This window comes from Oryzias latipes, chromosome 8, assembly GCF_053564925.1.
Source record: "Oryzias latipes strain Hd-rR chromosome 8, Olatipes_Hd-rR_3.1".
NCBI lineage: Eukaryota > Metazoa > Chordata > Actinopteri > Beloniformes > Adrianichthyidae > Oryzias > Oryzias latipes.
Genome location: NC_136244.1, coordinates 11,082,862 through 11,104,697, shown reverse-complemented (window position 1 = coordinate 11,104,697; position 21,836 = coordinate 11,082,862). Strand labels below are relative to the sequence as shown.

The window sequence follows — 21,836 nt, the reverse complement described above, 5'->3', positions numbered from 1 at the left end:
CGGAAGTTCCGGGTTTGACGCAATTACCGTAATTCCAGTGGATTCTGAAGTGGAGAAAAGCTACTTTGGGCTTAAATGCAACACTTTACTTTAGTACATATCAGTACGAAGCCAATATCAAAAGCTGCTTTTCTCCGCATCAGAATGCACTGATTCACGTTGATGGTGTAAACAGTTGAAGATTTACAGTAAGTCAAAGTGTGCATTATCTAGGTGTCGTCTGCAACATCTCCAGTGTGAAAGAGTTCAACATCTAAAAAAAAACTATATAACTGTTGTCATAGAAACATCATGCTACTTCGGAAAGATTGTACAACCTTTTACCTTGAACATGCCTGTCTATAATTTTCCTTTTTTCAAAGTCTTAAGAAAAGTCTTTTATTGTGGTTACCTGTCAGGGTCCGCTAGGTAGAGATTGAGCCACAGGACAAAAAATAAGGGGTTCAAATAGTAATAACTTCAAATAAGGGGTTTTTATTTTACCCAAAACAAAAATGGCATGGGCCTAAATTAAATTGGGGTCAACTAGACAAAAATGTAATTGAGAGAATCAATAACAAAAGCTCAAACCAACAGAACCAAAACTGACCCACCAACAGGAAACATTAGGGAGATTTTATACTGGCTGGTCAGACCACTGACACAATAGGGAGGGAATCACAAATACAAAACATTCAAAACCTAAATATTAACTAAAGAAGTAATTACTAGTAATTTAGAGCTTTAACAAACAAACTGAACTTATACTTCAAAACAAGTTTAACATATTTCAAAAAATACAAACAAGAGTCCAACATAATAATAATCTTTGTCTTCCCCCTCCACCTTCCAGTTTTCTAGCCCCTGCCTTTGCACCTTGGTTCTCTGAGCTCCTCTGTCTTGTCGAGTGTCAGAAACCTTGGTGTGTTGTTTGGAAAATCTGTCTTTTGAAGGACACTGAACAAATTGTCAAAAATTATATGTATTATCTAAGGAATGTGGCAAAAGTAAAAAACATCTTATACCTACCTGATCTGGAGAGGATTATTAATGCTTTTATTTTTTCACTTTTAGCTTATTGTAATTCACATTTGACCTGTTTTAACAAAAGCTCTTTAAAACATCTGCAATTTTTTCAAAATTCTGCACCAAGGCTTTTAACAGGAGTCAATTAATGTGCTTATCACTCCTTTACTGTCTTTTTTACATTGGCTCCCTGTTAAATTTAGAATTGGGTTTTAAATTTTACATCTAGTTTTCAGAGCCTGGCATGGACAAACTCCCAAGTACATTGGTGACCTTAAAACCCCCTACTCTTGAGTCCGGTCCCTGAGGTCTTGAAACCAAAATCTATTACAAATTCCAAAAACCCGCTATAAAACCAGAGAAGACTTTGCTTTTCTAAGCTGTTGCTCTTCGTCTTTGGAATGATATTCCTTTGTCTGTACAACAGATCAACTCCGCTGAGAGTTGAGTGATTTAACCCTTGTGCTATATTAGATAACCCCACCCTTACATTGACGTGTTCTCCCTACCATGACAAAGGTGGATAAAGGTGGAAAGATTTCATGTAATCCATGGACACCAGTGAAGATCACAAATCATTGAAGAAAAAAGGTTCAGTGCACTGTCTAGTGCAGTGTTTTTCAACCAGTGTGCCGCGGCACACTAGTGTGCCGTGGGAGATGGTCAAGTGTGCCGTGGAAAATTGCCCTCATTCACTGATCTCAAAACAATTACCATCTCCAGGAAATCAGCTCTTTGTTCATCCAAACAGGTCCTGATAAAACACTGAGTAGTTAGGAATATAAAAGATCATAAAATACTTTTTTCTTTGTGTTTATTTGATTCTATTAAAGACATTTTGATAAGAATGACGGTAACGCGATTTAGCTGCAGCTATAACTGTTTTCTGAAAAGTCCCGCAGCTTTTACTGTCTCCACGACTCCACCAATCATTCTTGAAGGCTTAATCACATGTCATCAGTCTGACCAATCAGAAGTGTTTGAAGTCTTCACTTCCTTGTTCCAATTTAGCTCATAACTCTCTCAGTTCCAACAAAAACACCAGCTAAAGCTCGTCTTTAGCGGTGTAGCTTTCCACGGAATCCGGTATCAGACCGTGGAACAAGTGAACAAAACCATGAAGCTCAGAGACGCTAGTCTTTCTGCCGTTTTTTCACAGTTTTCGCACTACATCTCCCATGATGCATTGGCTTGAAAGGGACAGCGCCTCAGCGTACAATGAGTCGTCCTTGTTACACGTCTTGAAAACACAACGAACATACAGTTTGTATGTAACTTAACTTTTATCACATCTTTTAGAAAAAACATCTGCAACTTCCTGCTTTTTCTGCCACAATTGTCACAAAAATGCACGTCAGATTGCCGGGGGGGGGGGGGGGGGGGGCTGTAGATCAATACAGACTATGAGTTTCTGCTTTTTTTTTTTTTTTTTTGGGATGCTGGTGTGCCGCGGGATTTTTGTCAAGGTTAAAGTGTGCCGTGGCTCAAAAAAGGTTGAAAAACACTGGTCTAGTGGGTCTAGATGACCCAACTCCCAATGTCAAAGTGCCTAGGATAGCACAAGGTTTAAAAACGAGGTCGAGACATTTTTTTATAAGAGCCTTTAGGAAATCTAATTTTGTTTTAATTTTCATTTTGTTTTACCTTGCTTTTACAGTCTTTTATTTATTGTTTGTCTGAAGTATGTGTCTGACTGGTTGTAACTTTATGTGTTTTTACTTTTGTGAAGCACTTTGATTTTTATCTGGGAAAGGTGCCTAGTAATAAACATTTACTTACTTCTTCAAAGGACCAATGTTTTTGCCCAGAATTGTTTTGTTATTTTCTTTTTGAATTTTGAGCAAGAATAAACCCGATGTTTGACTTTTATTGGTGGATTTTCAATCATTTAATAAGATTACATTTTGTCAATTTGAGTGGACACAAGTACCTTTCTGTGGTTTTGTCCACTTGTATAAAAAATGTTTTAAATTAAAAAAAAAATAGTTTTTGTGCATAAACCAAAGTATCACAAAAACAGTTGTGGTTCTCTTGACCTGTTTAATACTGCAGCAAGACTCAGTACAATGTCCTATGCAACCTGAAATGCCTCACCTGCTGCAGTCAGCAGTGTCACGTGGGCTCCTGCTCCACTTAGAAGTTTGCCCTGTCGCCCGGGCTCTGAATGGGCCATGAAGAAAAGAGGAGCCGTCGCCGCCATGTCGTACATGACCGCAAACAGAAGGAGACAGAGTGAGAAAGGACAGTCCTGATTAATGCAGAGGCCGCGAGAACCCAAGAATATCTTCACAGTGCCCTCCATCTTAGCTAATGTGACCTGCCATATGGGTCAACCATTATGGCTTGTGCATGTGGGATATGTATGAAAAGGCCAAATGTAGCTCTGATTCTGCATCACCTCTAAATTATAGTGACTTAAACTGCTCCGAAGGAAAATCTAATTGAGAAAAACACTTTATTTTGCTAATCTTTACCAACTGTGGCAACAAAATCTGCAGTCTAAAGTCACCTAAACCTTTTAAGAAAGATTGCATGGACTCCACCTAGAATTTTATTAAATTCAAGGCAGCACTAAACTAAGAAAGGACCATAAATAATCTATTTGAAGCTCTAGAGTTGCTAAAGTAGATAACTGTCTATTACACTCGAAAAAATGTCCTTTTTAAACAAGTTAAAAAATATTGAATACAAGATGTTTTTACTTGTTATGAGTGTAAAAACCTGCCGATGGATGTAGAAGAATTTGTCTTGGTAAGATTTCCTAAAATAAGTAGGGCTTTTTTTAAGGTAGTTTTTTTCTTGTGCCAATGGTAAAAAATAATACTTAATGATATTTTGTGTTTTGGCAGTGTAGCACTGATCAGAGCTGCATATTAACAACAATTGTTTTAAAAATCTAAATCAGCCAAAAGACATTAAAAGTGGTCAAGTGGTATCACTTGACCCATTGAACACGGTTTCTCTGATGTGTAGCTGTTCCTTTGGTGTGGTTGATCTTTCAACTTTTGAGAGATCTGTGGAAGCAGAAGCTATTGGCTCTACTGTGGAGAACGTGCGTGATGGCTTAACCCTCTAACACAGGAACCGTCCCCGGCGGCAGGAAATGACCCACTCTTTGAATGCCCATAAATGTACTGTAACTCTTTGACTGTTCATGCAGCTAACGTAATTCCAATGGTGGAAGCAGGAAGCTTGTCATCGTTGGTGCCAAATCAGGGCCAAAGGTTTTGAAAAAGCAACATAAATAAAAACAAAAACAGACTTTGAAAAAATGAATGAGGATTTTCTGAAATGTGTTTTATGACATTGGAGGTTATTTTGGGTCAATTGATTGTTTACCCTTCATGTTACCTGGTTCTACAGTGTGTCATCAGCTTCTTCCTTTGGGTACGCACAAGGAGGCTGTCTCCAATCCTGAGGATCTTAACTTTTTTATACCAGAGCTTTAGCTTCAGTGTTTTTTGTCTGTTCTTTTAATTTTTTGACGCAATTACCATCATTCCAGTGGATTCTGAAGTGGAGAAAAGCTACTTTGGGCTTAAATGCAACACTTTGCATTAGTACATTGCATATCAGTACGAAGCCACTATTCACTAGCCACTAGGATTTTCTGAAAGCTGAATATAACCTTGATGTTTTCAGTTTCCAATTTTTTTGTTTCAAAGTTTAAAAACTAAAAATAGGCACTTTCAATTTTTTGTTACTTTCATATCAGGAAATCTTCAGTTTCAACTTTTGGCCCCTATCTGCTGCGAAATTACTTTTCTGGTTGTAATAATCAAAGTTTCAACTGTCAGCGAATGCATCCAGCCTGAAGCTCCCACCCTCAACCTTCTGATTGGTTCTATCAATTAATCCTTGCCCCCACATGCCAGAAAGTTGAAATTGTAGGTTTCTAATTTGAAACTGAAAAAATTTTAAAATTAAAGAAATTGAAAGTGAAAATTTGAGTTTTGAAATGTAAAACAGAAACTTTGAAAAGTGTTTTTGTTTATTTTGAGTTTCAATGCTTGGTACAGCTTTTGGTTTCAAGTTGTTTCGATGTATCACCGGACCATAACTGAAGTGGCTGATATCAAGAAGTCCTACCAATGGCTAAAAAAGGGCTGGCCTACAGGAGAGCACTGAAGCGCTCATCCTGGCAGCTCAGGAACAAGCCCTGAGCACCGGATCGATAGAGGCTCAGATCTACCACACCAGACAAGACCCAAGGTGTAGGCTGTGCAAAGAGGCGCCTGAAACAATCCAGCACATAACTGCAGGTTGTAAGATGCTGGCAGGTAAAGCATACATGGAGCGCCACAATCAAGTGGCTGGAAAAATATACAGGAACATGTGTGCAGAATATGGACTGGAAACCCCAAGGTCAAAATGGGAAACACCTCTGAAGGTGGTAGAGAATGAGAGGGCAAAGATCCTGTGGGACTTCCAGATCCAGACTGATAGGATGGTAATGGCGAACCAACCAGACATTGTAGTGGTGAATAAAGAACAGAGGAAAGCCGTTGTGGTGGATGTGGCAGTGCCAAGCGATGGGAACATCAGGAAGAAGGAACATGAGAAACTGGAGAAATACCAGGGACTCAGAGAAGAACTGGAGAAAGCCTGGAAAGTGAAGGTGACATTGGTGCCTGTGGTAATTGGAGCACTCGGGGCAGTAACCCCCAAGCTGGAGGAGTGGCTACAATGGATACCTGGAAAGACCTCAGACCTCTCAGTCCAGAAAAGCGCAGTGCTAGGAACAGCTAAGATACTGCGCAGGACCCTCAAGCTCCCAGGCCTCTGGTAGAGGACCCGAGCTTGGAGGAGAAACCACCCGCGGAGGGTGAGAGGGGCGTTTTTTTTTAATATACATACATATATATATATATATATATATATATATATATATATATATATATATATATATATATATATATATATATATATATATATGTATAATGTATCCTTAACCATCATCAGAAAAATACCAACAAGAGGATTTTCAAAAAGAAAGTTGTGTTTGATAAAAACTGTTTTTAATAGAAACATTTCATATTTTATTTTAAAACTAATGCCGAGATTCATCACTATGATACCCGTTGAAATGGTAATTTTCATGTGGAGCCACATTTCAAATGTAGAGCCATTTTTCCCATCTAGCAGTGAATGGCATATTGGACACTTTTTACAATCCCTGATAGTAAAATAATTGTATTATGAAATGTACATTTATACTTTTATGTTAAGTGTACAATTGTGAGTGTATAACATGGTGTAATTGAATTTTATGTCAATTTTTACGTTCTTTAATCAGGTGGAGGCTCTAATATAAGCCCATATTGTTTGTTTTTTTGAATACCTGTTTTTGCAATGTGTTCTACAAGTGCAAATAAAATAATAATAATATTTTTTGTATGCCATATTAGATTATAAAACTGTTAAATGGATAGTTAGATAACAAAAGTAATTTTTTTGTCAAATTGTCAGGATTTTACAAAAAAGGTTTTTCTAAATTTAGAAGCTTTCAAACTAAATTGTGTAACACTATTTATCAACGTTTTGGAAAGCTGCTCACTTTATTAAATCCAATCCTGCAAATAATAGTTGCAAAGTGGTGACAAATGTTTTTATTTCAAATGTATCCACTCTTCTCCAAACCAATAAAAAGTGGGCTGGTTTGGGACGTGAAACTGGCAGGTCTGAAATTGGTCCCATAGCCGCTCCAGCCTGATGGATGTTGGAAGCACATTCTTTGGTCAGGTGAGATCAAGATAAATTTGGTTGGTCCAGGATTGGATCGTGGACATTCCTAATTGAAAGTGTAAACTCTGTAAACTGGTATTTTTCAATTGCAACTTCAACTATTTGCCATATATCATTCAAGGTGAAGGCTGTGGACAATACTATAGGGGTACCCACCTCTGTTGTTCATTTAAACCTTTAATAAAGGTTTTCTGTTTTTAAAAATTGATTATATGTATAATGCGTCACAACCAACTGTTTGGGGTCTTTATTTTGACAGGAATTAATCCTCTTTTACGGTGGTCTCCAAACTTTTTCAGGTCTCGGACTGGTTTAATGTCAGACATTTTTTTCTAATTCACCCTTGCTGTTGGAAAATTCCTAAATGTTTAAACAAAACAGAAACAACTTTCACAAATCATCAACCTTTTTTTGATTGTATCTTCATTCTCTATAAAATATTTGTGGCTGGTTTTAACTTTGTGACGAAGATTTACCCTTGAACATCAAAGTAACAACTGGACGGAAACTTTTGCTGCGTCTGACATTTAAGGTGTGATGGATAAATAAAGCAAAATAAAATAAATAATCGCAGTAAACTGGTATTTTCTAAATATAATTATAAACATGAATCCACTCCTGGTTTTGTCTGGAATTAGCAGCTTTATGTTTCGTTGAAGTCAAAGGCTCTTCCTCAGTTTCCTCCCTAAGTCTTGTCTCTCCAAAGAAACGTTCCAAATATGTGTAATTGATTGGTTTTTATTAGCTTTTTAGCTTTAGCCTACTAACTTAGGAGTCGGAGCAGCTGCTTAAAGTCACGTGATGCTTCAAGAAAAACCGAGCTAGTGAAGAGAATCCGGTAGTTTTCCAAAATGAAACTTCCGTCAGTATCAGAAATTAAACTAAATGGAAATAATATGTTAGTGTAAGCATTTTTTTTCCATTTGTGTGCAGGTACCAAGTGGCACATAGACCGATACTAGTCCACGGCTCAGGGGTTGGGGACTACTGCTCTATTACATGTTTTTCAAGTGTTACTATAAAACTATATATATACATATATGAAAAGATAAGAATATTTGTTGTTTGACAACTGTGATTTTTGTGGGTTGGGCTTTTCTCATGCTGATGCCATTCAACCATTAACTGTAAAAGAGAACTAGAGTGAACAAGTGTGATGTCACCCATGAAAAACGGCTTACTTTCAACTCCAACAAAATGAAATTAATTCAGTCACTATTTTTCGCAATTCTTTGGAGCCAGACATCGTCAGTAAGCAGTGATTGACACAGTTAAAGTCCCATTAGTCGTCACAAACTAAAGTGTGTGAAATATGTTCTCCGCTTTCGACCCATCCCCTGAAGGAGCTGTGAGCTACAGACAGCCACTAGTGACGGGATTTATAGCTCTTTATAGGGGAGTCAAAATATTTAGGTCAGTTCATTTCAAAGAGCCATTTTAAAAGACAACAGTCTTTTTACATTTATTTACTTCCAAGAAGCCATGCGCGTTTATTCATTTAATCCTGGAAATAATTACAGGGAGGATTGATGGTTTTAGATCTGGAGCAGAATATTTCAAATTCAGATTTCCCACCAAAAATTGACATTGAATTATTTTTCATTTATCTATTAAAGCTTCATTTGTCATGTGGTCAACATGTTAAAGTCTTATATAGATTCATTGCAAAATTCCATTGCCAGGATATACAGTGTCTGTGTGTATGTGTACTTTGAAAAATGTTATTAATGCAGCAGCTAAACCAGGGGTCTGCAACCTCCAAAAGAACCATTTGGTCCAGTTTCTCACTGACAAGACCGAGTGAGAGCCGCGAAATCTCACTACTCTTTTTTATAAAAATACACTTTTTTTGTAGTCATTAGGCCATTTAGTTATAATCTAACTTTAAATGGTGACAATAATTAAACTATAAAAGTGTTGTATTTTTCAATAAGCTATATAACAAATTTGATTTATTTTAATCTGAAATCAGCACGTTCAAGTTCCTTTCAAAATAAAATTCAGTGTAAATAAAAAGATCATCCTAAAGCAATACATTTACTTGACCTTTATATACAGGAAATCTCTCATTTAGGGAAATTTCCTTCTGAACAGAGACTAAGCCCTGATGAATATTAAACATTTCTGACAATAGATTTGTTCATCGTTTTACTCAGTCATCTGATATTTGCATTTTGCAGGGTTGATAAAGCACACACGGCCTCTTAATTTATTGTCATGTCAGGAGTAGTTAGAAACAAATGTATTTTATTTATAAGATCACCTTTTGAAAAAAAAACTCTAATACGGTCACAAAATGTAACTGACAAACCAATATTTTATACACTATAAGAAACAAATCAGGCTAGTTTGAAGCTCAGAACAACTTACACACATGACTCCAACTCCAGAATGAGACTGAATGCCTCCCCAGCTCCGCCTCGCTCGCTGTGACTCTGAAGGCCCGTACACACCGGGACGAATATTCGCCAGGCGTTATTCGCCAGCGTTTTTCGCCACGTTTTTTGTGTTCACACCCAGGCGATTTTCGCTGACGATGAGCCGAGCGAACATGCAATTTCATTCCCTGACATTAGATGACGCTTAATGTAAACAGAAATACTCCTGTACACAAGGTGGCGCTGCGCAACTTTACGATTCTTAAAGTCGCTTTTCACTCAGAAGAAGAGAGCAAGTATTTACGCGCTTGTCAGAATAATACAAAGAAAACCTGAATATTTCAAGCATCAGTAGCTCCAACTGGTACTTGGTAAGGGGATATTTTAGAATGTCCGTCATTATTTCTTTGCGGCAGTGTAGACGCTATTTGGCGTCTATCTTCTTCGCTGGTATGTGTGCTCAGCAAGGCAGTTTTGTATTTGAGCGCCCCCAAGTTGTGTTTTACTGTAACTTCAGAAGCTCCAGATACGTGTGCAAAAGCGCCATTCTCATTGGTCGAATAGATTTCGACGCGAGGCGTCGAAAAAAAAAAACGAACCCGAGGCGTTTTTTTTTTTTGACGCTTTGGCGCGTGGCGTTTTTTCGCGTCGGTGTGCACACTCGCATTGGTGCCCTTTGTTTAGTCACGAGGCGTTAATCTGGTTCGTTAGTCACGAATTTCGCCGGCGATTTTCGCCGACGAAATTCGTCCCGGTGTGAACAGGCCTTGAGGCTTTCTCCTTTTTTCATGGAGGTACTCGCCTGAATCAAGTGTTCACAACTCATGTGACATTTGTTAAAAGAATGAGCGTCTGTGAGCATCTATGTGAACGTATAAAACTTCGGGAAGGGAGGGAAAAAAGCAAAGAAATAAAGAATGGTTCTCTGCCAAACGCGACTCGATTTCCATTGTTCATGTTAATGAGCCATTCAAAAATGTGTTTCATTTGTGAAACAGCCATGCTTGGGAACCATTTGGTGGTTAACCCCACAATCCAACCACTTCATGCTGAGTGTCAAGCAGGGAGGCATTGAGTCTTTTGTGTGACTCCACCATAGGTTTGAATCCACGATCTTCCTGTCTCAAGGTGGACATTCTTCCACTAGACCACTGAGTTTGAGTTGATATGAATTGATCTGAGTCATCAATTCTATGGCAACCACTCTCGCCAGTCATGAGTGAGCTTGTTGGAAGTCGTCACACCTTCCACTGAAAGTGGGCTCAAGAAAATCTGTCAAACGTTTTGAACGTTGAACAGAAGGGCCAGCGCGCACCACATATTTTTGTTGAGGCATATGATTGGCCAGATTATAAATTGAACTAAGTAAAAATAGGAAAAAAAGTTGTGACTAGCAAGAACATGTTAATAAAGGTCGTAGAGCAAGGATGTTATTCTGACAAATATAAAGACTGAGAAATAACTGTTTTTTTCTCAATAGAAGTTTATGGGATTTTGGTTTCTTGGAGCCAGCAGGTACTTCTTTGGAATGCCAAATGGTGGTAGAGTCACTCAGTTCATTTCTCATATACAGTCAACGTCTCCTTTCTTTCTCTGAATTTTTCAAGTTTGTTCTCCTCACTCATTCTCTGAACCTTTTGTTTACAGGTACATGATGAATGTCACGTGGGATGGCAAAGACTTGTCCTTCACGGAGGACGGCTACCAAGAAAACCCAAAGCTGGTGGTCATCGTTCTCAACAAGGAAAGAGAGTGGGAGAAGGTAGGATTCAAACATTTGCATTTAAATTTCAGCAAAAACCTCTTTTTGTGTCCCAGAACTTTTAGCAGTGTATACATGTTGGGTCTTGGGACTCTTCAGGTGTGTGTTAATTCGACTGATCTTTTAAGGGACATACAAACCAAATATATCTTAACACTTTTTATAAACAAAAATTGTTTGTTCATAAAAAGTCGCTTTTTTGCAGAGCAGTAGTATGGACTAACCCAAACCCTTCAATTGAAAGGGGGTTTTTGTCCTCAAATTAATCCTCTTTTGAGTCTTTGAATTTGGTTAATTAGTCTTAGATGCACAAGTAGTATTATTTTAAGAAAACTAAGCTAATATACAGTAACAGATGCAACACAGCCCTCCAAACTCCAGCCAGTAAAACTAGCTCAAACTACTGTGGCTTTAAGTGTATTTCATGCCTTAGTCAGAACTGCTGTTGGAGGTGGAAACGGGGTGGATAAGGGCTGTCTATGGGCGAAAAATGGAAAGGAACCTGTCTGCAAACAAAATGGTGCCTGACATCATCGGCCGGAAGCAGAAATAATACAATTTATCCTAACCCTATCCAAAAGTATTGAGAATTGCATGAAAAAATTTTAATAAAGCCTAAAACAGGAAAAAAACGTAACTGTTATACTACGAACACACCAGGCATGAACGTGAGTTTTCTACCTGCTTTTCACAGGTAAAAAAAGAGCAGGTAGTTTCATTTGTGACGTGTGCCCAACTGCACAAACAGATCAACCCCCATACAGGTTCATAAATTGTTTTAATTCCAGGTTGACAGTGTTATGTGGTCATTGGCATGAACCTCAAACCCACATTGTCTTCATTTGTAGATTAGGCTAAATCATCTGATGAAAACATTAGCTCTTGTATTACTCAATTTTTCAGACTTAAAAAAATGTTTTCTCTTTAGTCTTTTATGCCCTTAATGAAAACCTTACATCTTTAAAAATAGGTGAAAACGTATTTTTGTTCTTATCTTAAATTTGTATGTTTTCCACTTCTTCTCGTGTCTTTTTCTCATGAGAGATAATCTGTGCTCCGTGATGCTTTGCTCTCTGATAGTTCTTCAAAGCACAATCAAAAAACCCAAGCCCTCTAATATTGGAGTAGAGAGGGGTCACCGCACCCTTGTGTGTGTTTGTGTTCATGTAATTTTACCCTTCAACACCGGTTATTGATGGACTGCATTCAAGAGAGTTTTGCTGCAATCAGTCTAGTTATTATTTCGTTCACATCCTAGCATGTCTTGTACTGGATGCAGCTGACTTTGCCGCAATCCGCATTGCTTCCAGCCAGTATTTGAGGGGGAAACTTTTTTTTTATAAATTTCGCGCTTACATTTACACAATTCTTTGTTGGTGTTGTGAAGAGATGTAGTACAGGGGGCATGAAATTGATCCATACTGCGGTGCACAGGAGTCAGAGAACAAGAGAGACGCCAAGCAGAAGCCAAAGTGGAAACATAATTGGTAGCGTCTCTGCATCTTAACTGTCCCACCCATGCGCCAGAAATCAGGTGGCAGACAGTTTAGGGGACTGCCAGGATGATAAAAAAAAAAAAAATCCACACTCAAAATACGTAATGTGTCCCTTTTGGGCTACGAGATGCAAAGAAATACTTAGAATAGCATAACGTGGAACTATGCTGAGATGATGGCTGAGGCAGATTGGATGAGATAAAAAAAGCTAATGATTTTCAGATAAAGAAACAAAGGCATCAAAAGATGAAACCGAGACCACTTGTTGAAAGGACAAAGGGAAGCCAGGAGAATGTGAAATGATTTGTCTTTGTTTTGTTTACTACAGGTGTTGAGCAGCTGGAATTGTGGGTTTTTTTTCAGCAGGGATTTACACAGTTATTAGAAATTGGAGCATTTACACAAAGGAAAACAGGATTTTTAGTTGGAAGTTGTCAATTCTTTGTATCTTCTTGTCAAAACCCAATACAAATTATCTTAATCAATTAAAAAATAAAAGATGGATACACAAATACGTCTGCATATGACTCAATGGAAAAAAAAGATTAAATGATATGCATGTATTGTTGGCTGTAAGTATTACACAATTGAATTTGTTATTAGTTTTTATTATTTATAATGAAGTATGTTATTAATAAAGATAATTTAAAAAAAATCCACAAATATTACATTTGAAATGCAGTTAATTAGTCCCTGAATATTCACATATCACTAGGTCATTTAACATTTGTTTTATAACTGTACATCTTCCAGTAGTTACAATAAAAAAGAAACATTCTGGTGAGAAATCTGCACATTTGGGGTGAGTCCTAAAAATTCTGAGAATGGCGCAAGCAGATGGATGATATTGAAAAGACGGCTGCACAACAGGCAAACCGATTTCCTGCTGGAGATGCAAAGAAAGTGAGTGACGAATTGGAAGAACTGCTTTTAACATGGATTATTGAGCAAAGACATAAAGGTATGCATGTGTCCAGGAAAATGATCTGCATGAAAGCTAAGGTAATTCTGGTTTTGACCACATTTTTTGCACTTAAAAGTGCAAAAAATATGGTAAGACTTAAAGTCTTACATTTTTATTTTATTTTTTCTCCAAAAAACTACAGGGGTTCTTTATTAGTTGCCTTACCAATTAATTTTGGTTACACTGTGCTCTGTTGAAATTTCCCTCTAATTTGCTTTATGAGTTTTGTACAAGTCTGGGTGCTTGTAAAAATGCTAAAGCAGCTAACTTGTAGTGGTATCAGGCTGTGTTTTTCTAATAAGGTTGGGAGTTAGCCGAATCCCAGTAACGTTTGTTTTGTTTGTTTTTACCATGTTGCAAACAAGGTTGGGAGTTACAGGTATTCTAACGACACTAACGTGGCTAACCTGCTGCGGTGTCAGACTTTGCTGTTTTTACGTGTTACTAACAAGGTTGGTTGTTAAAACAATCCAAGTAATGTTTTTTTAGAGATATAATTCTGTTTTTTAACAAGTTACAAACAAGGTTGGGACTTAAAAATATTATACGTGTAGAACATTTCAGAAGCAGATAGGAGCTGAGGGCCTCTTGTGTAGGACAGATTTTACTGTTACAATAGGGGGTTATGTGGCTTTGGACACAGGAGGGGTACATTTGTATAAACCCCTTTTGTATTTGAGACTAAACTTGATTTTCTTATTATCTTTACATCCATTTCTTTTTGGATCGGACGGAAGACAGAAAATAGGGACAGTAGGATGGTAGACATGGGGGACAGGGGTACAAGAAAGAAAAAACATGCATGTTTACACTTAGCCACTATAGATCCAAATCAGCTCTCACACACATACATAAATGCATACAAGCAAACATCTGTTCAGCGTATATCATTCTTGCATGCATACTGTTTGTGCAAAGTTCCATGTATCCAGAGCGGATCCGCTGCAACGTCTACAAACGCCCACTTTGTCTTTTACTTACTTTCTAATGAGGAGAATGTACATGTATTTACAGTTCAGAGGCAGGAAGGTATGTTTTATTCCTGCAGAACTGACAGAGTGTGTAAATTGCTTTTGGAGGAGCCGTGGTGTTAATCGGCGGTTCACCTAATACTTATTATAGACAGCAAGAGATTTATGCTTGAATAATCGCAATATGGAGGGGCACACCCACACAGACGCTGACGTGTGTGTGTGTGTGTGTGGACTCAGAATTCTAAAACCACAAGCTAAAACGCACACATGTATTTTCGATCAAGATGTTACCATATAGTGTTTAAATAAGGAATTTTTTTCTCCAAGAAACAAAAAGCTAAATCAGTGACTGAATGGTTTTTTTAAACAGTCAAACTTTGGCATACACATGCAGCCTGACACATGTAGGCATAAACAGAGCAAGGAGAGGCTGTGGCACAGCAAAAGCAGAATCCACGTTCTGCTCATAATTCTGTCTGACAGGAGTGACAGATACTGTTTTATGACTGAATGCATTTCTCCATGCTATTAAAAACTCATTCTCCCATAATGCAATTTGCCTTTAAGTATAACTCCAAGCAAACCTGCCATAACTGAGATGTAGCTTAATGTAAAAGCCTAGAGAAAAGTTTTTTTTTTGTGCTGATGTATAAACTTTATCTGTTATTTTGCTAAAATCTGACATTGTGTATCATAACACTGGGTTGTTATGTTTTTTTTTTATTAAATTCATTTTATTTTGCAATCAGAGGATTGAAAATACTGCAACAGAAAAGAGAGAAGAGGAGAGCAGCAGAACAAGAGTTGCTGAAATCAGCTTCTTCCTCCCTCCTCCTCTTCCTCCTGTTTCACCACTTTTAACTTGTCCTCTTACTTTGTGTAAAATCTTTAAAGTAAAATTTTACCCATCTTTTTCTAACTAATATTACAGTCTTCATGGATGATAATGAAGAATGGTGGGGTAAAATTTGATTGAATTGTCTAAGCAGAGATTATTATATTAGTTTATTCCTAGCAAATAGCTCCAGTTTGTCCTAGCTATAATTTAATCAGCAACAAACAAAAAAAATATATATGATCAGAAGATTGCAGGTTCAATTCCTACCTTCCTACTATGTGTAAAACACTGAACCCCACCTTGCCACTGGTGGAAGGTTGGCATCAGTGTGTGAATGTGAATGGTAGAATGGGACTGACTGTAAAGCACTTTGGGCCTTTGAGGTAGGTAGAAAAGCACTGTACAAGTATATGCCATTTAACAAGTACTATATACACTATATAAATGTAGAAAAGATTTTCTGCATCACTTGTATAACGGTGGTTTTGAGAATATTTAGGCATTTGCTTCATTTTTTGATATCTAAAATAGTTTTCTTCTGTGCAACAAAAAAAGGAAAATAAACCAGAGAATATTACTGCATTTGGAATGCAACAAGAAAATTACCAGGTCAAAAACCTCGAATGAAAACACCAAGAAGATCTCGCACTCGCTCATTCGGAAAAGTTCTCAACAGCTGGGGCTAAAGAAAAATACCCAAATGTGGTCAATCCTTGGGGAGTGAAGGTGACACACGTGAAGCTGTGCACATGCCTCCTCAGTATAATGTCCTGCTTCATTTCCTTCACAAAAACACACGCACTTGTTTTAGGGGCTGCAGCAGAATGAGCTGTTGACGGTCCTGTCGAAAAGCAGCAAAGACACTCTAATCCCAGTCAGAGGGTAGAAAACCACTCAAAGCAAAACAATTAAAATGCTAATTTCACTTATTCTTCTCTGCATGCCTGTTAATGACTTATCCAAGCATGCAACAATGCAGGAGGGTCTGAATGTGACTAGGCTGCAATGTAGGGCTCATGACTTCAGGATGAGTGGGGTGCCAGATTGAAATGCCTATATTTTTTCTATAGGATGAGGCGCAGCAAAGTCACTGCTCTTGATGTTGAGAGATCAAGTTTTTTTCATATTGCAGAGTCTGTGTCGTTAATGTCTGAGTTCATGAGATCATTCAGAGACTCTCCCATTATGGTGAAATCCATAATTTACTGCAGGAGCTGCGTCTGAATTAGGGCTGGGAATCACTGGGTACCTTACGATACGATTTGCGATACATTGCTCATGATAAGGAAACTATCACGATATGGCGATGATGTGATAATCGATATATATCGTCTCTAAGAACTCACGATATATCGAACTTTAAGAAAGAAAAACTTGAAAAACTGTTTTTTGGAAAACATTTCCCCATTTATTTTTTAGTTTTTAAACACAATGATAATGAACAACTTGTGTCCTATTTGGTGTAATGAATAACAGACTTTTGTGTAACATTGCTGGAATCAGTGATGCTCTGTCTTTGACAAACAATTACAATTTTCATTTGGAAATATCTGTAAAATTCAGTTTAAACAAAAGTGAACATGAACAGCAGTCCCATTATTTAGTACAAAATTGCTGTAAACAGGATAAAAAATGATTAAGTCAAGTAGCTGCCAGAAACATCGGTATTAACTTTTGACAAACAAAGTCATAGCTATCGCATTATTTAAAAAAATAGCTGTAAATCAGATGTTAATTCTGTGAACAAATCATAGTGTCTTTGTTAAAAATAAATCACAACATTTAGTGCAAATGTTCTGAGCCCGTGTCCTGACATTAAAAAACTAAAATATATCTCGACTCCCAATGTTAAAGTGCCTAGGAGGTCAACAAACTCTTTAGAAGTTCGCTTTACATTCGAAGGCTAGTAGGCTACATGCTAACTAGCCGATCATTTATCCTGTTATTCATATACACCAGGGGTCGGGAACCTTTTTGGCCAGGAGAGCCATAAACGCCACATATTTTTAAATGTAATTTCGAAAGAGCCATACAATAATGTAGTGTCCCTTTCCCACACTAAGGCACGGAGACTTAACCTCTTTTAGGGTTCTTTATTCTGGTTACTGTAGACCGCAACAAACGCCGTAAAATTAATTCAGCAACTCCTGAATCTCTCCCGCCGAGACGAGAGCGCTTCTCCCAACTTTATATTCCCCCGTCCTGCTCCAGCCCTCCCATTTCCTTATTCGGCCCATGGCTGAACCCCATTGGTCCAAACTCCCTAACAACAGGCTGAGCGACAGAACTGAGGGCCAATCAGATCTCTGCTTGAACGATGCGTTCCATGAACTCCAGAACTTTTAACGCGGCCCAACAGCCAAGTTAAACTCAGTCCGCGACAATATGTTTAAAACTAAATATACAAATGAATGTGTGCATTTGATGTAATTTCAACATTTTTAAAGTCCAATAAGTCTGTGGATTCTTTTTAATAACATTGTTATGCTGTTGCTAATAAATGATGAGTATTTCTCGTGGTGGTTTTGCTGATGGTCTAGTCTGGTTGATACGTGGTGAGTTTCTGCTTCATGCAGGTGAGACTTTAAACGTGATCGTAGGTCTGAATGTTCTTTAGATGTGAGACAGACATGGAACCAAACACACACACCCACACTGCAGGAGTGACGGGCAGCAGGTTTACGTTTTTACCATCTCTGCGCGATTCACCTGCTGCCGGTCCCCCCCACCCCCTCTGCTTTCTTCCTCACACATCCCGTCCCCAAAACTGCGCGCTCTTCCTCAGGGAGGCAATTCAAAGGTTTCCGGGTGGTACAAACTCTGTGAAATAATAGATAACAGTAAACTGATATTTTTTTCTCCAAGCACCGCTACTACTGCGCGCCTCTGGCATTGCATCGCGCCCGAGAAGGACTGGTCTAATGAAAAAAAAAAAGTATAATTAAGGATTTGTCTGCGAGCCACATGTGACCATCAAAAGAGCCATATATGGCTCGCGAGCCATAGGTTCCCGACCCCTGATATACACCGATGTGAGTAATTGTTGGATTTACAGCAGATACCTTCACATTTCTGTCTGTGTGTGTCTCATTACATTGCATTGAAGACACAGAGGATGTTTAGAGATCAGATTTATTTATTTTAAAAAGCACAAAAGCATCGGTAATCACGTTCATTCACATCCTGGTTGTATGCTCTCCGTCCATCTTGCTGCAAAAGCCGCTTTCTGCCGCTACTTCCGTGTCTCTGTGAGCATTCAATAGGGGTAAAAATAAAAGCAATAATGACCTATCTATTTTTGTCTTGATGAAAATCAGAAAAATATCATAAGATTAGGCTGGCTGCTTCGCCTACCGGACCTAGCTCTCAGCTCCTAGCATTACAAATATGGATGTGAGCAATATCCCGTCATGCATCACGCATACCCAAGATGCATTTCGACCAATCACCATGTCCCTGTAACTGAAGTATAACAACAAGACCAATGATTGGCTGGTCAAATGCATCTTGGGTATGCGTGATGCATGACAGGATATTGCATGTTTGGAGCTAAGAGCTAGGTCCGGTAGGCGAAGCAGCCAGCCTAATCTTATGATATTTTTCTGATTTTCATTGAGGGAATAATAAATTGATCATTCTTGCTTTTCTTTTTCCTTTCTTGAACGAATGTGGGTCACACAGACACGGACGTTATCGCTGAAAGCGGCTTTTGCGGCCGGACGGAGAGCATATCCATGTTTATGAATGACTTATGACGGGATTAATTATTCCGTTCCTTCGAAAAAACTAATTTCGTTCGCACGAATTAATTATTTCGAAGGAACTAAATAGTATTTCGAAGAAACGGAAAATAATCTTGTGGGAACGGAATTTTATCTAATAAGAACAAGATGTTAATTTGTGGGAACAAGATATTAATCTGTGGGAACGAGATATATTTTAGTTTTTGAATGTCAGGACACGGGCTCCGTACAAATGTGGTGTAAACAAAAATAAAATTCTCCCAGAAAAAAAAAAAAAGCTAGGAACTTTCCTTTAAGTTATTTATGACATAAACTGCTTTCAAATTAAATTACCAGGGATAAAATACATGATAAAGTGCATCTAAAAGTAAGCATCTATGTGAACAAAAGGTACGTGGAAAAGCTGCATGTGATGTATGTTTATATGTTCATGTTTTTCTTGAGAGGCTCTAATGCACTCGGTTTCAGGCCAGCAACAGCCACAGCTTTCTCACACAACTCCAGGTGATGCAGCTTCAGTGCTGCCGGCGCGTCTTTTAACTTGCTGCTCTTGCTATTCTCCTTGTTTTTGCCCTCTGCCATTTTTCTTCATATTATGTATTTTTCTTTGTCTGCCCGCGACAGCCAATCTTGCAAGGAGCGCCCCCTATATACCCTCAGAAGAATCGTCTTACCAAAGGATGATTAATATAGTGTGACCTACTTAAAAAATATGATAAAGTTGGGGAGTAGAACGATCAGATTCTCCTCTATGTTGGTTTTGGACTCCACCAGCCGAATATATGATCAACACGTTATGGGCCAAAGCTTAGTTCCTAATTGATTGATGCCACACAAATTCTTTGCCAAAGTTTAGTTATTCAACTTGGTAAAAACAGCGGCATTTTGTTAAATTGTGTCAACATTTTCACAATGTTGACACAATTTAACAAAATGCCACTAGACCACTGCGCCCAAAGCTCAAATTGCCTTGCATTACCTTGACTTATGGCCACCACTGCTGCGCAAATCACGTTCGTGTGAACACAGCTTAATTCTTGTTTGCACCAGTAACACAAAAAAACAAAAAAATGTCTCCACCTTTATTTATTTTTTTGCAACTGGAAAGAAGTTGCAGGATTTCTTCACTGCAGTGTGACTGTCAATGTGAGCCATGTCCTTCCATAGACAATATATAGTGGGGATGGGGAAAGACAGAAGAGGTCGGGAATGAATGACAGCTCGCCATTTGCCGGATTCTGTTTTAATAACAATTAAAAGTTCAGCAGTGTTGTTGTGCCAGTTGCTGTTTCCCCTCTTCTTGTCTAACATCCGCTGTCTGACAAAAAAATAAAATAAACAGGCTTCCACACATGTCCACACATTTACACACAGGAGTGGATGAGTCTTGAGCATCCATACGGAAATATGTGACATCACAGCTATGAACAATTTCTAAATTATTTACAGTTACACCTCTGCTGTAGTGCCAGACTGCTCCTTCTCTTTTAAATACCTTTGTCTTCATGGTACTACTGTGTATGTGCTCATGTTGCAATCTTATGCTTTAAATCTATGTATATGGGTAAGCAACAAATTGTATATTTTTAAAATTTGTGATCCTTGTGAAAAAATAAGGACGCACCTACAAGCTCTTTATTTTAAGGGGTTTTCAACCTACTGTTTTGCAGAAATGAACCTCTTGTCATTCTGAAACCCTCATAAGCTGCAATAATGCAGATATGGCTAAAGCTCCCCAAAGTGTTGTGCTGTTTATGTGGAATACTGTGAGGTTACATAATCCTGGTTTTTTTCTTCATGAACAATAAATGAACTGTAGAATTCATTAGGCTGTACTGCACTGTAGAACTTAAGTGCACCCTGGGAAATACAACAGTAAACAAGCTAGCGTTAGCTAAAACAGGCTGCATTTCATCATGCTAGCACTGAGTCAAAAACAAGAGAAAAAAGTTAAAATAATTACTTTTGTGGTTTATTTTTATAAACATTTAAAAACATAGATGGTACAAAAATAGTGTTGGTAATAACTAAACTGCAGCAGAAAGCTGGCTCTGTCCAAATTCCCACCCTACTTCCTAACTATTAAATTTTTATGGCAAATAACATGTCTACGATATCACAAAGTCTGTTTGTTAAAAAACGTAATTAAAATACACTTTTACAATGCACTGTGGTCTATATTCACCAATTTAGTGAGCATTGATGCACACTGGTTTTTCTCATTGACTTCTGGGAAGTTTCTAGGGCACTTGATTTTAGAATTGTAGATTTGGACAACTCTACAAAACGGCAAACGCACTATATAGTGCATTATGTAGTAAGTAGTGAAGGAATTAAAATACACAATAAGATCAGAGTGAAGCTGCAAATGTTTGGTTATAGTAATGCCAGTAGTTAATTTATAACAACATTGTTGTTGTTACCTTCTCAATAATCTTCTTTTTGGCTTTCTCCTTCCTTCACCAGATGGGGAAGCTGGACAATGGCAGCCTGACAGTGAAGTACCCAGTGTGGCCGCGTTTCAACTCCTTCGGGGATGCTGAGCTCGATGACAACCACCTGTCCATTGTCACCTTAGAGGAGAAACCTTTTGTCATTGTGGAGGATGTGGAAAGACTCACCGGTACCTGCATGAGAAACTCTGTGCCCTGCAGGAAGCATATCAAAGAGTAAGCCAACTATTTCTTGACTTCTTTTGGCCGAAATGTTAAAGAGTTTATTAAAATTATCAACAAAATAAAGACTGATAATATATGTAATTTATAGAAATTAAGGTGTTTAGCCTATATTTAGCCTTTTCAATCTCAAATTGGACCCATTGGAAAGACATAGGGTAATATTAGCTCGACTAAATTTAAAGATTTAAAAAAAATTCTTTTTTCAAATTGCAAATTTTCAAATTGCTGTGAGTCTGGAGCGGATCAAAACAAT

The 21,836-nt window shown here is 38.0% G+C and overlaps 1 protein-coding gene across 1 annotated transcript in view; it reads left to right on the top strand.

Annotated features, from left to right (window-relative positions):
• grin2aa (glutamate receptor, ionotropic, N-methyl D-aspartate 2A, a) overlaps positions 1-21,836 on the top strand; it is a 197,798-nt gene that overhangs the window by 130,973 nt on the left and 44,989 nt on the right. The window contains exons 5-6 of the mRNA XM_004071747.5: positions 10,776-10,890; positions 21,372-21,574. Of these exons, the coding sequence (XP_004071795.2) occupies positions 10,776-10,890; positions 21,372-21,574 (318 nt within the window). The remainder of the gene's footprint in view (positions 1-10,775; positions 10,891-21,371; positions 21,575-21,836) is intronic.